The sequence below is a fragment of the Poecilia latipinna genome, unplaced genomic scaffold (assembly GCF_001443285.1).
Source record: "Poecilia latipinna isolate Pla-1442-1.1 unplaced genomic scaffold, P_latipinna-1.0 Scaffold953, whole genome shotgun sequence".
Taxonomy (NCBI): domain Eukaryota; kingdom Metazoa; phylum Chordata; class Actinopteri; order Cyprinodontiformes; family Poeciliidae; genus Poecilia; species Poecilia latipinna.
The window spans coordinates 61704-74907 of record NW_015113569.1 but is presented as its reverse complement, the minus strand read 5'-3'; the positions used below and the strand labels follow the sequence as shown (position 1 = coordinate 74907).

The window sequence follows — 13204 nt, the reverse complement described above, 5'->3', positions numbered from 1 at the left end:
TTTTTCCTAATAATTCTGACTCTTTTTTTCTTGTAATTCTTAAATAAAAGTCAGAATTCATTATTTTTATTTGCCCTGATCCTGCTGCACGCATAAAGTTGCTGCTTAAATAAAAACCTTCCTTCTAGATCTGCTGATGTCAGAAAATGACCAAACACACAAAAGTCAAAAACACCAAAATATTTGAACATTTTGTGCTGAATCTACTGAGAGAAACAAAGAAAACACTTTGTCTCAACCTGCTGCTGATAAGATTAACCAAACAGGAAGTGACACGCCTTCCCTCCCGCAGTTCGCCTGCATGCCAGTGAGGAAGATGGTGACGGGAACGGCGACGTGTCGCTCCGACGACGACTGCGGCGTGAACTCTGCCAGCGTCTGCGTCACCCCGTCTCTGGAGAACCAGACCCGCTTCATCCGCGTCGCTCACCCGCCGAGCCCACACATGCTGTTCGTGGGCTTCCCGCCGCACCTGCAGTACGCCGGTACGTCCAGCCGCCTGCAGAGGCGGAACCCAAAAATATAAATACTCAAGTGAGAGCAGAAAAGTGTCAGATTATCAATCATTTAATGTTTAAAAATTACATCATCAGATGGACCAAAATATAAAGTTAAGTGAAAATGTTCATATTTTGAGGACGAAAATGACAATAATTCATATAAGTAGCAAAAAATAAAATCGGGCCAAAGAACAAAAATTTGAAATAAATTTTTTGAATATAAAACGTATGAAACTTTAACAGAAACTGTAGATGTGTGTCTGTGGCTGGTGAATTTTCGGTTAAAACAGTTTTGTTATTCATTCAGTGGGTAAAAAAATCCAGAAATTTTCCTCAAGTAAGAGAAGAAACACTTTAACACTTTATAGTAAAATTACTTTAAGTGCAGTTGAGTAAAAATACTCCTAAGTGTTTTTTTAATTTTTTTTCAAAACAGTCACTCAAGTGACTGTAAGTAGTTATTGACAACAACCAGAGTTTGGTAATAATTTAAACGTTAAAGTTGAGTGTTTCCTCTGTAAAGTGTGACATTTTTAAGACTCTCCGGTGTGTAAACATCATAATCCGGGTAATTACCGCCGGCTGGCCGCTGTAGGTGTTGTTTCTACTTCCTTTTTTGTCTCCTCCAGTGAGTCTGACCAACTTCGTGCCGCGCTTCGGGTTCCTCCACCTGGACCTGCCCGTCTTCATGGAGACCTTCCTAAAGTATCCTTTTTATTTACTGCCAACATAAAGCAGCGAGATTATGTAATCTCAGCATCTCTTCGTCAGTTTAAAGACCTAGAGCTTTAGGCTCCCCCTGATCAGCACGTTTAGCACCAATTTAGTGGCATGTTTTTAATCTGCTGCTGACTGGAATGTTGTGTTTTAGACTGAATGTGACGTCGCTTCAGATCTAAGCTCAAGTTAGAAACATAAAATGTGTTTAGCAGCTTTAGCCTCTAAAGAAAAGCAGAAGTTTGTTGAATTAAACACTGAAGCCTTACTTGCAGCTTTCTTGGTTAAGATGAAGTCTCTAGACCAGTGGTCCCCAAACTACGGCCTGCGGGCCGGATCCGGCCCCCTGAACAATACCAGAGAGCATTCAGATTTTTTTTCATATACCGTATTTTCCGGACTATAAGCCGCTTATATGTGGATTTTTCTTCAACCACCAGGGGGCTCTTTAACAGGAAGTGAATCATTGGAAGTCAAAATTGGAAATAAAAGAAGAAAGCACCCATTAAAGCGGAATTAGGTTTTAATAGGGAATTGGAATTTGAGAATGTTGTTGATCAGTTAAATCGCATTGAGGGAGAAAAATATTTTTCGCTTTTTTAAATAATATGGGGATAATTATGAGAATTTGAGGTATAGATATTAGGATCCAGTAGGTGGCAGTAGTGCAACAATTATGGATGCAAGCTGCTGTTGAAATCTAAAGAAGAAGAAAGCACCCATTTTCATTTAGCACATGCTAGTAGCAACACGAAGGATCAGCACTTTTACTGTTACCGTTCGGAAACTACCGTAATCAGTTCAGTTAAATCTAAACTTGGCAACACTTCAGTAGTGTTTGGTTAACGCCTATCTAAGTAGCGCAATGCTAGCTCTGTGTTTGGACTGTAACATCTAAATGTTTCCCAGTTTGAACTGGAACGATCCCGGTTCGGTTGTTTTCGGTTCCTGGTGTTTTCCTGAGCCGCCCCGCCTCTCAGGTACGTGGTGTCCCTCTCCGGCGCGCTGGCCGTCGTTAACTCCGTGCCCTGCTTCGCCCTGGACGGACAGTGGATGCTCAACGCCCTGCTGGAGGCCACGCTGGTTACCGTAGTAACGGACCGCCAGAAGCGCGAGCTAATCGGTTTCTTCCTGCTGCTAGCGGGCAGCGCCTTGCTAGCAGCTAACGTGGCGCTCGGCCTGTGGATGGTAACGGCGCGGTAGCGGCAGATCTGGTGAACGAAGGGAGGTCCGTTTCCAGTCCGGGACGAGCTGCTGACCAGAAACTGTGAAGCTACTGCGAACAGGCGGCAACGCCGCTACTTTACGCTGACTGTTTCCCCTCCATCAGCCGTTACGACCAATGAAGACTTCTTCTTCCACCGCACATAGGTAAGCTACGGAAGAGGAAGAGAACCACAAAACAGAATTCTGACTTTAATCTCAGAATTCACGTTTTTTTCTCCGATTTCTGTCTGTCTTCTTAAGAATTTTATCTTTATTTTCTGGATTATTTTTCCCCTCATAATTTTGACTTTAATTATCCAATGTAGACTCCCTTCCTCCTCCTCCCCCACTAGAATTCCGTTAATTTTTCTCTGAATTAATTAATTTTTTTTTTTTTTTCAAATTCCAACTTTAATGGTCAAATTCAGACTTTCCCCCCATAATTCCAATTCTATTTCTCTGAATTCAACTGTTTATGTCTGAATTAAAGCTTTGCCCATATTTCCGCTTCAGTTGTCAAATTCTGACTTTCTTTGTCAGATTTCCCATTATTATTTTCTCAATTCCAACGTTTCCTCTGAATTTCAAATTATGTTCTCTGAATTCTGACCAAATTATGTTTTTCCCCTCCAAACAACATTTCTTTATTTCTCCAAATTTGAACTTTAATTGTATAATTCTGACCTTTTTCCCCTCAGAATTCCAATTATTTTTCTTTGAATTCCAGCTTTTGTTCCTCTGAATTATTTTTTTTCTGCAAATTTCAACCTTAATTGCCAAGTTCTGACTTTTTTTCTGATTTACAACTTTTCTTCTCTGAATTTCAAAAATTTTCTCTGAATTTCAAATTTAATTGCTCATTTCTGACATGTTTGTCAGAATCCTGACTTTAACGCAGGTGGGCCCCTGGGAGCCACTGGCTTCAATGACACGTGATTTCTGCATTAGGAAAACTAACATTTTGGAGGATCATGTGTAAAAAAAAAGGGGGGGGAAAAATCACTTTAATTCAAAGAGGCTGGTTAAAATCAGATTTCTTTTTCATTTGTTCAAATCTTGTGAATATATAATGAAGATATATGAACAAGATGGGGAAATGCTTCCTGTAATGTACTGTTCCAACTGAATGTTTACAAGAGCAAATTTTAGCATTTTAACAATTGTGGTGTTTAAATTTGGATATAAATGTTATCCAAAAATCCCAAACTGTGTTTTTGCTGCGAAACATAAGAATTAAGTTGTTCTAAATGGTTTTCTCAGCTTCTGTTTTGGTGAATGGACAGCAGTATCGTGATCTACATTATCACTGGTGGAGAAATTGCACTATTGATTACTCTTTAAGATAACATTTGGGTTATTATAATTACCCGAGTGGACCTCTGTCAAGTGTCTTTATCTCCTTCAGGCATTATTGCAGGAAAAAAGCCTTCTGTGTTCACTGTGTTCTGACTTTTCCTGAGGTTTCTCTGTTCCCTTCTGACCTCTCACTGTTCAGTTTCCATTGTAAAAGTTAATTGTGTCAAAAATGTGAAATAAAATGTTTGTTTTTTTTTGTAATTGATGTGCCATTTTTCAGTCTTGTTAATCTGACAAATTTGACCAAAATTGGATAAGCTAAGCATATAATATCACGGTTGCCTCTGTGAATGTTCGCTGCACAAGACTCCACTGCTGAAGAAAAGGTTCTCATTTCCAATCAAGGCTGTTCCAAAAAGCATTTAATAGATGTCAGTAGGCTTGTTTAGTAATTATTTCTTGTGGTGTTCCATTTTTTTACACAAACACAAAATGTTACCAAGTATTTTTGATCTAGTTTTAGTGCAAATATTGTAATTACCTGGTAAAATTGTGTGTTTTTGTAGTGTAACCAGTATGTATGTACTTGTTTGGTTCGCATGTGGAGAAAACTGGGATTATTATGAACGATTTAGCCAAGAAACTCTATAGATACAAGTACAATCAGAATGTACACTGCAAACACAAAATCTTACCAAGTGTTTTTGTCTAGTTTCTGGTACAAATATCTGGATACAATTGAAATAAGACAAAATTAACTTAAAAGTAACTTTTCAGGAAGATATAAAAGCTTATAACAAGACATTATCCCAAGTTATAAATGAAATAATAATCTACCAGTGGAAGTAGTACTTTTAATTTTCAGGCAATTATTTCTTGCTGAAAAGTCACTGGTAAGATAGTTTTGACTTATTGCTAGTGTATTAAGATGTTTGCAGTAGAAACTGGCCCAAAATTACTTGGAAAGATTTTATGTTTTTGCAGTGTCCAAGCACTACTATTCCACCCTAACAACTACAGATCTACCAAACTATAATAATCCAAGTAAACTTGTGGTTTTAGTGGTTTGTCTGTGGGAAAATATCACATCCAGAGAGCCTGGTGATTCTCCTGAGATTACAGAGCAGCTTTTTCCCTTCAACATATTGTCTTTCTCAGACGCTGGGCCCTGGAAGCAGACGGACTACACTTTTAGAAACTCTTCGAACCGCAGAGCCTCTTTGGCGTGGTGAAGGAGTCTGGCTGTGATTACACTTCCTGCGTGAGCGGGCATGAGATATGACACATAGTAATTAGGGAGGGTGTTTCCGTCAGACATGTAAATACAGTATGGCCTGCACCTCAGCAACAGAGGTGTGTTTACAGAGCAGCAGCAGACCCTGCCGTCAGCAGATTCGGCAGCGTTTAAGGCGTCATTGCTGCCCAATAATAGGCTCAGCAGCATGTGAGGGAGCGGACTCTCTTCCAGAACTTAGAATGTGTTTGTGTTGAGATTGGATTCTTAGAGAGCGGATCCGTTTCGTTACTTTTTCCCTGTCTGTGTGAATGTTCTATTCATGAAACTGTCTTGGGAAAACAGAGTGTCTTCAGTCAGAAGCTTCTTCAAATTCACTGTAATACAGACCGCTACAAGAGATCTTTCCTATCTATTGTCCAGCCATCACTATCTACAGTAACTCTTTGAAGAATTAATGAGTTATAGCATTTAATTTCCCTTTGGGATCAATAAAGTATTTCTGAATTTGAAAACAGATGGATTTGCTAAAAGCAGCAGTAGCTAATCTGCCACCACTGTTTTAAATTAGCTAAAAGCAGCAGTAGCTAATCTGCCACCACTGTTTTAGATTAGCTAATAGCAACGGCAGCTAATCTACCACAGGTATCACTTATTAATAAAAGCAAAAACAAACAATCAGCCTAAAACCATATTAATAATCCTGTACCAGACTGAATGTTCTGTTCTTTGTGGGGGAAAAGTATGGCGCTGTTGCCAGTTGCTATGGCAACGAGTCTGTGCGTAGCGTAGCTACCGACCCAGAGAGCGAGAAAAAAATACGACCTGTTTTACGTTCTTAACGGGTTTTCTGAGTTATTTTTCCATTTGCTGTGGGGCGAACTGAACTAATACATGCATCTCTTGGTTTTATTTTGTTCTACGGCAAACAGGCTATAGATGGCCAAAAGAACGGTCGTTTTGCCCTTCAGCTTTGTGCGCATGCGCGACGTTTCCAGGTATAAATGAGTGTTGCTGCTGTTTATCTCATGCTGTTTATTACAGCCTGGAGCGACATGTAAACAGACACAGGAGGAGGCGATTACCTGCTGCCTCACATGTTCATGTTATAAAACAATCTCTTGATCTGCAGTAATACCATTAATGAGACTGCTTTCCAGAAACAGTCTCATTAAACAAATAAATAAAAACGGTAATAACGAGAAATGGTCATTAACTGGAATTATAATGTGCTTTTCTAAAACTAACTGAAGCATACTGAAGTTACACATATAATAACCTGGTTGATTATTTAAATTGTAACAATACATTTTTGCCATGTTCTAAGTAAAATAATCTGCCAATGGAACTAGCACATTCCTATCAATATTAATTAATTATTGACTTAAAACAAGCTCCTAAATCTTGCTGAAAGGTAACTTGTGAGTTAGGTTTGTCTTATTTCCAGTGTACTAAGGTATTTGCACAAGAAACTAGACCAAAAATACTTAGTAAAGTAAGATTTTGTGTTTTTGCAGTGCAATCTACAAACAGAACCTACACATTCCACTCTGTCATTATTTATTTAACAGAAATTAAGTCAATAAGAAGATTACTAGGAAGCTAAACTCATCCAGGACAGCTGCAAACTTCATGTAAAACAGCTGAATGTCAAACTCTACAGACAATTTGGGATGATTTCAGTATTGACCTATTAAAAGAAAGCAGGATTATGGATAAATATTCATGTTGGGGACTTAATATCCTTTTGAAAACTTTGTGTGACTCCTGGCAGTTAAACTTTTACGCCTCGTTTTTGAGCCTCTTGTTTGGAATTTGATTTCACACAGTGAGACAAAACAGGACACAGTAGCTGCGAGTCCAAATGGAGAACAATGCTGTGGTGCTTGATGAATGGTTGTTGTTTTTCAGCACAAGAGGAAGTCACGCCTATATAAGGAGTTTGTGGCCGACGCCCCAAACCCCTAATGAGCACGTGCAGAAAGAGAGATGTGACCGCAGTGATTTGGGGGCCGTGGTGTCGCTGCAGTTGCCACCTCCGAGGCCTTCAAAGAAAACCAGAAACGGTGACGTCCGCGGCACATTAGCGTGCCGTAATCAGGTTGCCGGCGCACGTGACCCGGATTCTGTTCTGGTCCAGTTACTCTGTGAGTTACTCTGTGATGTGATAAACGTCCTGCAGAGCACCCCGCTGCCCTCGACATGAAATTACACACATTAAACGCGGCACCTTGCACGCTAAAAGTGAGAACGCAGCAACCAGATAAGAGGTCTGGGATCTCCTCATCTAACTGGGAGCACTGGTGCCTGGATTTGGCACTGGCCATGGAGGGAGGGAGGAGTGCTTTGGGAGAGGAGGAGTGTTTGGGACAGTCAGAGGGAAGTTAGAGAAGCTGCACACAATTTTGACAGATTGGAGGAAGACAGAAGCTGCTTGATGTTAGAAAAACAATTTCTCTATTAAAAACCTTTTTTTTAGTTTAATTTTAAATTATTTATTCTTTCTCAAAACTTTTTTCACTTTCCAGTGTGTCCTTTTACATATTTTAGCTTTTTTTGTTATTTTTTTGAGAGTGTGTGAACGATGGAGCTGGAACATTTACGGGGCGTGGGGGTTAAACCTGAGCGGGGCACCAATCGCCTCTACAAGATCGCCCTGGCCATGTCAGTGTGCGTCTGTGCTGCTTTTCTGCTCGCTCTCATAGTGGGTAAGTCTGCACACACACAAACGTGCTACCCTTTATCCTACATTATAAACTGTGGGGAATCTGCCGTATGGTACAGAAATGTCCTGTCCTCGGACTGTAGGACATGCAGCGTTTCAAAACAAAACAGCGCGCTGGTGGTGGAGAGGTGTTGGGTAACATGAGTCAAACTATTTTTGGGTCACATAAGGTTTCATGTGGCAAGAAGGAAGGAAAAGGAAAAACCTGTTTGGTTTAAATATTAACAGGTAGATTTTTGTATTTAAAAATTGATCTCTCATTGTCACAGGTGTCTCTTTTAGTTCACGTCATGTGTGTATTCATTACTTCCTCTTGTATTTATGCATTTATACATAAAGTTTTATTAGAAAGCGAAGACATACTGAACCAGATCAGTGGCTGTTTCTAGTTGATTTCCATCTGCAGTCCCAGCGGCAGGTTCAGGAAAAGTTGAGAGGAAGTAGAATAAACTATAAGAAATTAAAACGTAAAAATTAAACCACTTATGAAGTGTACAAATGAACAAATATTGGATCCATTAAGTGTGTGCGTAGCTTTTGAACTTTGACTAGGCCATTATAACTGGAGTATCCTTTAATGTAGTCAGTTTTACTGTTGCTCTGGATGCATTTTTGCCCAGTTTCAACTCTTTTCTTCCAGACTCACTTTAAGTTTATCAACTGATTTTATGCCACCACTGTGTTTCTCATGGAAGTGGTTTACTGATTTCCATGTTGGTCTCATCAGAATAGAAAACCTTCTTCCACATGTTTACCTCCCTGCAAACCTATATAAAACTTTAGGACTTTTCTTATTCCATAAATGAGCAGTTTGTGGGGAAAATAAATGATCAGAGTTGGTCAGCAGCTACTTACATTTGCTCAATAAATTTCCTTCTAACTTTTTTGAAAGGAGTATTTTTGCATTTTTTACTTGAGTAATTTTATTAAGAGTAAACTTACTTGAGTAACATTTCTGGATTCTCTCCCCACTGAACAGAGAAACAAACATGTTTTAACCAAAAGTTCACCAGACAGACAGTTTTTAGCAAAGTGTCACTAGTTTTTTATTGAAAGAAACTGATTTGGAAACATTTTCTTTAGCCTGATTTTATTTATTTATTTTGTTACTTATATGAATTGTCATTTTTGTCCTTAAAATTCTGAAATTTCTGCTTTTGGTCGTTCTGATTATGCAATTTTTTAAAGAAGTTATGAGACACAGCAGTGAAACCTGAAAGTTACTCAACTGATTGTTGCTAGGTAATCAAAGAATGAGTGGGTTGCTAAGTAACCAAAGAATGAGCGGGGTGCTAGGTAACCAAAGAATGAGCGGGTGCTAGGTAACCAAAGAATGAGCGGGTTGCTAGGTAACCAAAGAATGAGCGGGTTGCTAGGTAACCAAAGAATGAGCGAGTTGCTAAGTAACTAAACAATGAGCGGGTTAATTCCACCAACCTAGTTTGGCTGGCCGTCAGAGGTGGAGCAGCTTAAACCTTTTCTGCCTACATCTCCCAGAATGCTGTGCGGTTTGGGATTGGAGTTCAGTGAATATTCCATCAGATGCATCATCTTTTGATATTGATCTGTTGCGACACACATTGTTGATCTATTGTCAGCCCTTGCTCAGATGCAACTTTGTAACCTAAGCCTTGATCCTGTTTTAGACAGAACAGACTTCCTGGTTTCTCTTTTAAAAAAGGCAACATTTGTTCGGGTTCTGGACTTTGCAACATTTGGAGTCATTTTTGGACGTTCTCTTGTAGATTTACAATCATTTTCTTTGGTAGTTTCATCTGTCAGGCAGATGGCTTTACTTTTAACTCAGGGACACGTTATTAACTCAATGACTGCATCTTTATCTGGTAAACAAGCCCAAACTGGTCATTATGGGCATGGATCTCTACAGCGGACCACTGGTATTCAGGCTCAAACATCTGCAAGTAGCTGTAATAACGTCAGATACCGTTTGAATGCTTATTACTGCCTGTTTTAATGGTTAAAACACCAATTATACATTGATATGCTCAGTAGGAAACATTTGTAGTCTTTCTTGTCATTGCTCTTGGGGGCTCAGTCAATCAACGCCAAGGAAAATGAATGGCACTCCAGGATTGGCTGCTGTGATTGGACGTCATGAACCATTGCACCCTGTAATTTCAGCTGTAACCAACTTTTTTGAGCTTTTCGTCATGTTATGATGTTATTCCCACATCAAAAACATACCTGGAGTGTTGCTTTGATTCTTTCATGCATGGCTAAGAAATCCTTTAATCTCCATGGTAACCATTCAGCTCTCCCTCACTCAGTTCCTTCAGACTAGCCTGCAGTAATTAGCAAACACCTGGTGGAACTGTAAATCAGCTGAGCTCATTATAGGAGCTACTTCTCAGTGAAACACTGCTAAACGGTAAATAGAGGAGTGATGTGGAGATGACTTCCTGAAAGCAGAGTTTCAGAACGAGCAGGAGCTTCTTAAATAGACAGAGGCCCAATTTCAAGTTTTACAACAACTGAAGTTAACATTATATAATACTGCCCCTTTAACTGAGAGATGTAAGGAAATATGCCTGGTTAATTGTTGTGGGTTTGATCTAAACATGGTAAAAAACTAAAGAAGTGCAGAAATATGCATTTTATTTATCATTTGATTAAACTGAGTCATCCATGCTCATCTGTAAACCTTTAAAGGATGATGAATATCTTTTAAAAATGTTTTTTTAGGACGTTCAGCTCGGCATTTCATGTGCTGATGTGCAGCAAAGCCAATGAGCTATCCACTTCCACTGGAAACAATTACATTTCCCAATATGTGGAGTTTAGGGGGCATGGAAACGGCATCAGTGGTTGCAGTGCTGTGTGGTTCCAGCGATGGTCATAGCTGCAGGGGCTCATGCGTTGGTCTTGGGTGGGGTGAGTATTGTCTTTTTGTTATTGAGGGAAAGCTGCATACTTGTGGCCACACTGAAGTGCAATATGTGCCCAAGCTGGCAGTTCCAAACTCCCACTCTAATGGAAACGCTGCTTGAGTTTCCAGCCAAGTGAGGGAAGAGAGACTCGCTCTGCTTTGATTTACTTACGAGTCATTAATTAACAGAGTTTGACTCTTTGATGCGAGTTTGCATCCATCAACGGGTCGTTAGCTGCTTGTTTTTGGTGATATAAATGTGCATGTTTGAATCAAAAGTGACCACAACGTTGAGGGATTCTGCAAAGCGGCTCCAAGACACGTGAAGCTCTGAGGTCAGACATCACGGCGCAGTCCGGTCCTGGTCCGGTCATCAGCTTACAATAGGAGTTTGGTTTCCAAATACACTGCGCCAGCTTGCTTCATGTTTTTTTTTTTTTTTTGCAACTCTTGTTTACCACAGAACCACATCACACCAGACGTTAGAGACTCGAACTTTCTAGAAAGAGTCGAGTAACGGAAATGAACCGGTAAACCTGCAGTTTATTCTCTGCTGCCAGGAGAATAAACATTGTGTGGATTACAGTGGTTTTATTTTAGCTTCTGCTCGCCCTTATTACAGCTGTGTGGAGTAATAATAACTTACAGCAGAGCTGAGGAGGACAATAAAGGAGAAAAGTCTCCATAACTGTCAATTCATCCATAGGGAAAAACTAATTAGATTCTCACTCAAAGTTTCCTGGTGCTGCACATCAGATGCCCTCTCATCCAATTCATTTAGAAAATGCTTTATTAGTCCCAGAGGGAAATTAAATGTGGTTGTAACTCATTACAATTTTCTTCAGAGTTGCAGCAGTTCATGCTGATGAACTGTGTAGCAGTCAGTATTACATAAGACCTAAAGAAGCCTCTGACTGAAGACACGAGCTGTAGTTTCATTATAAATGTACGCAAAACTTTTATAATGTTAAAAAGAAATGTATGATAATTGTGTTGTAATTTTATTTTTTATTGTTTGTTTTGATAATATTTTTGTTGTCAAAATCTGTGTAGTTAGTCCAGATTGGGGTAGTAATAGGAGTATTTCTCCTACGCTGTACTATTTACTTGAGTAAAATTTCTGTATTTTCTACCTACTGAATAAAAAACAAACATTCACCAGAAACTGCAGTTTTTATTGAAGTTTCCAGGGGACATGGGGAATTATTTTTCTTTTGCGTCCCCTCGCAAAAGGTTTTGCATTCGCTCGCAATAATGTACTGATTATTTCAGTTCATGCGGCATAATTGAATACTGTAAGCCTTTCGTAAGGTTTTTCCATGAATGCTAATATCTCGTGAAATAACAGACGTTTTATATCTTTTTCTTTAGTATAGAAAGGCACAACAAACCTATGATATAAACAGAAACTTTCCGTAAGTAGGAAAGAAATAAAAATGGATCCAAACTATTTGGACTATTTCTGAGTTATTATCGTGGGGTAATAAGTCATCAGACAGTTTTAATTGTGTCTCTATCGTGTTCGTGTCTGAATGGTTTAAAGCGGTGTTTTTCAACCACTGTGCCGCGGCGCACTAATGTACCGTGAGTGATCGTCAGCTGTGCCGTGGAAATTATCCAATTTCACCTACCATATTTTCCCGGACTATAAACTGCTACTTTTTTCCTACAATTTGGGCTTTTTTGCTCTTTAGCAGGAAGTGAATCATTGGAAGTCAAAATTGGAAATCAAAGAAGAAAGTGCTAATTTTCATTTAGAACAACCACATGCTAGCAGCAGGCACGATGGAGAAATGTTTTCAAACTCATATGGTGCAGCTTTTAATTTGAGGAATATTGATCTGGCAGTAAAGGAGGGAAATAAAGCCGCTGCACGTAAACTCGGCGTAAACAAAACCGGATTTGGAGACGGAGAACTGCGTCCTTAATGTATCCAGCAGTTATTAGGACGCAGCTCTCTGCTGCCCTCTGCTGGGTCCCTATGGGAAACCAAGAGCGGCAGAGATACCAGCGGCCTGTAGCCCTGTGCGGCTGGTAAGTTTCCAGGGGGCTTCAAAAAATTAAAGGTACGATTTGTAGTATGATGCGCTCATAATCCGGAAAATACTATAATTGGTCTTAAAAGATTTTTTGAAAACGAATTAATTATCTGCAAATAATGCCATCTTTGAGTGTCTGTAGCAGTGACTAGTGGCGTAATCATGTAATTTTATTATCACTAGATGGCAGTAGGTACAGAGCATTTTACATTAAAACAAGAGAATTGTGTTGTGGCTGTTCAGGTGTATTTTTGAAGTGGACATGTTAAGTGCAATTTGAAATAAGAAATGTAAAATATGATAAAAAATACATTTTTGTGTTTATTTGATTCCTATTCAAGACACTTTGATAAGAATGACTATATATGTAATATAGGCGGCTACAGAGTATCTTTGTTTACATTTTTGGTTGGTGGTGTGCCTCTTGAATTTTTTTTCAATTAAAACAATTACCTTGGCTCAAAAAAGTTTGAAGAACATTGGTTAAACACTGGAAAAACACAGGGCTGCTTTCGGTGCCGTTCCATCTCAACCTTAACATGCAGTAAATAAATCGATTTTTCAGTCAGTTTTTTGCACCAAAGCGTTAATAATAATAAA

At 39.3% G+C, this 13204-nt stretch overlaps 2 protein-coding genes across 4 annotated transcripts in view; both read left to right on the top strand.

Moving 5' to 3' along the window:
• mbtps2 (membrane-bound transcription factor peptidase, site 2) overlaps nt 1–3984 on the top strand; it is a 25581-nt gene extending 21597 nt beyond the window's left edge. The window contains exons 9-11 of the mRNA XM_015049600.1: nt 293–485; nt 1130–1205; nt 2198–3984. Coding sequence (XP_014905086.1) covers nt 293–485; nt 1130–1205; nt 2198–2420 — 492 coding nt within the window. The 3' untranslated portion in view covers nt 2421–3984. The remainder of the gene's footprint in view (nt 1–292; nt 486–1129; nt 1206–2197) is intronic.
• An 891-nt stretch (nt 3985–4875) lies between these two features.
• phex (phosphate regulating endopeptidase homolog, X-linked) overlaps nt 4876–13204 on the top strand; it is a 33473-nt gene continuing 25144 nt past the window's right edge. The window contains exon 1 of one of the 3 annotated variants that reach the window (XM_015049627.1): nt 4876–5007. In XM_015049627.1, coding sequence (XP_014905113.1) covers nt 4998–5007 — 10 coding nt within the window. In that variant the 5' untranslated portion in view covers nt 4876–4997. Of the gene's footprint in view, nt 5008–7298; nt 7662–10166; nt 10571–13204 lie in introns of those variants that run through there. The other 2 variants (XM_015049626.1, XM_015049625.1) reach the window with 2 other exon arrangements.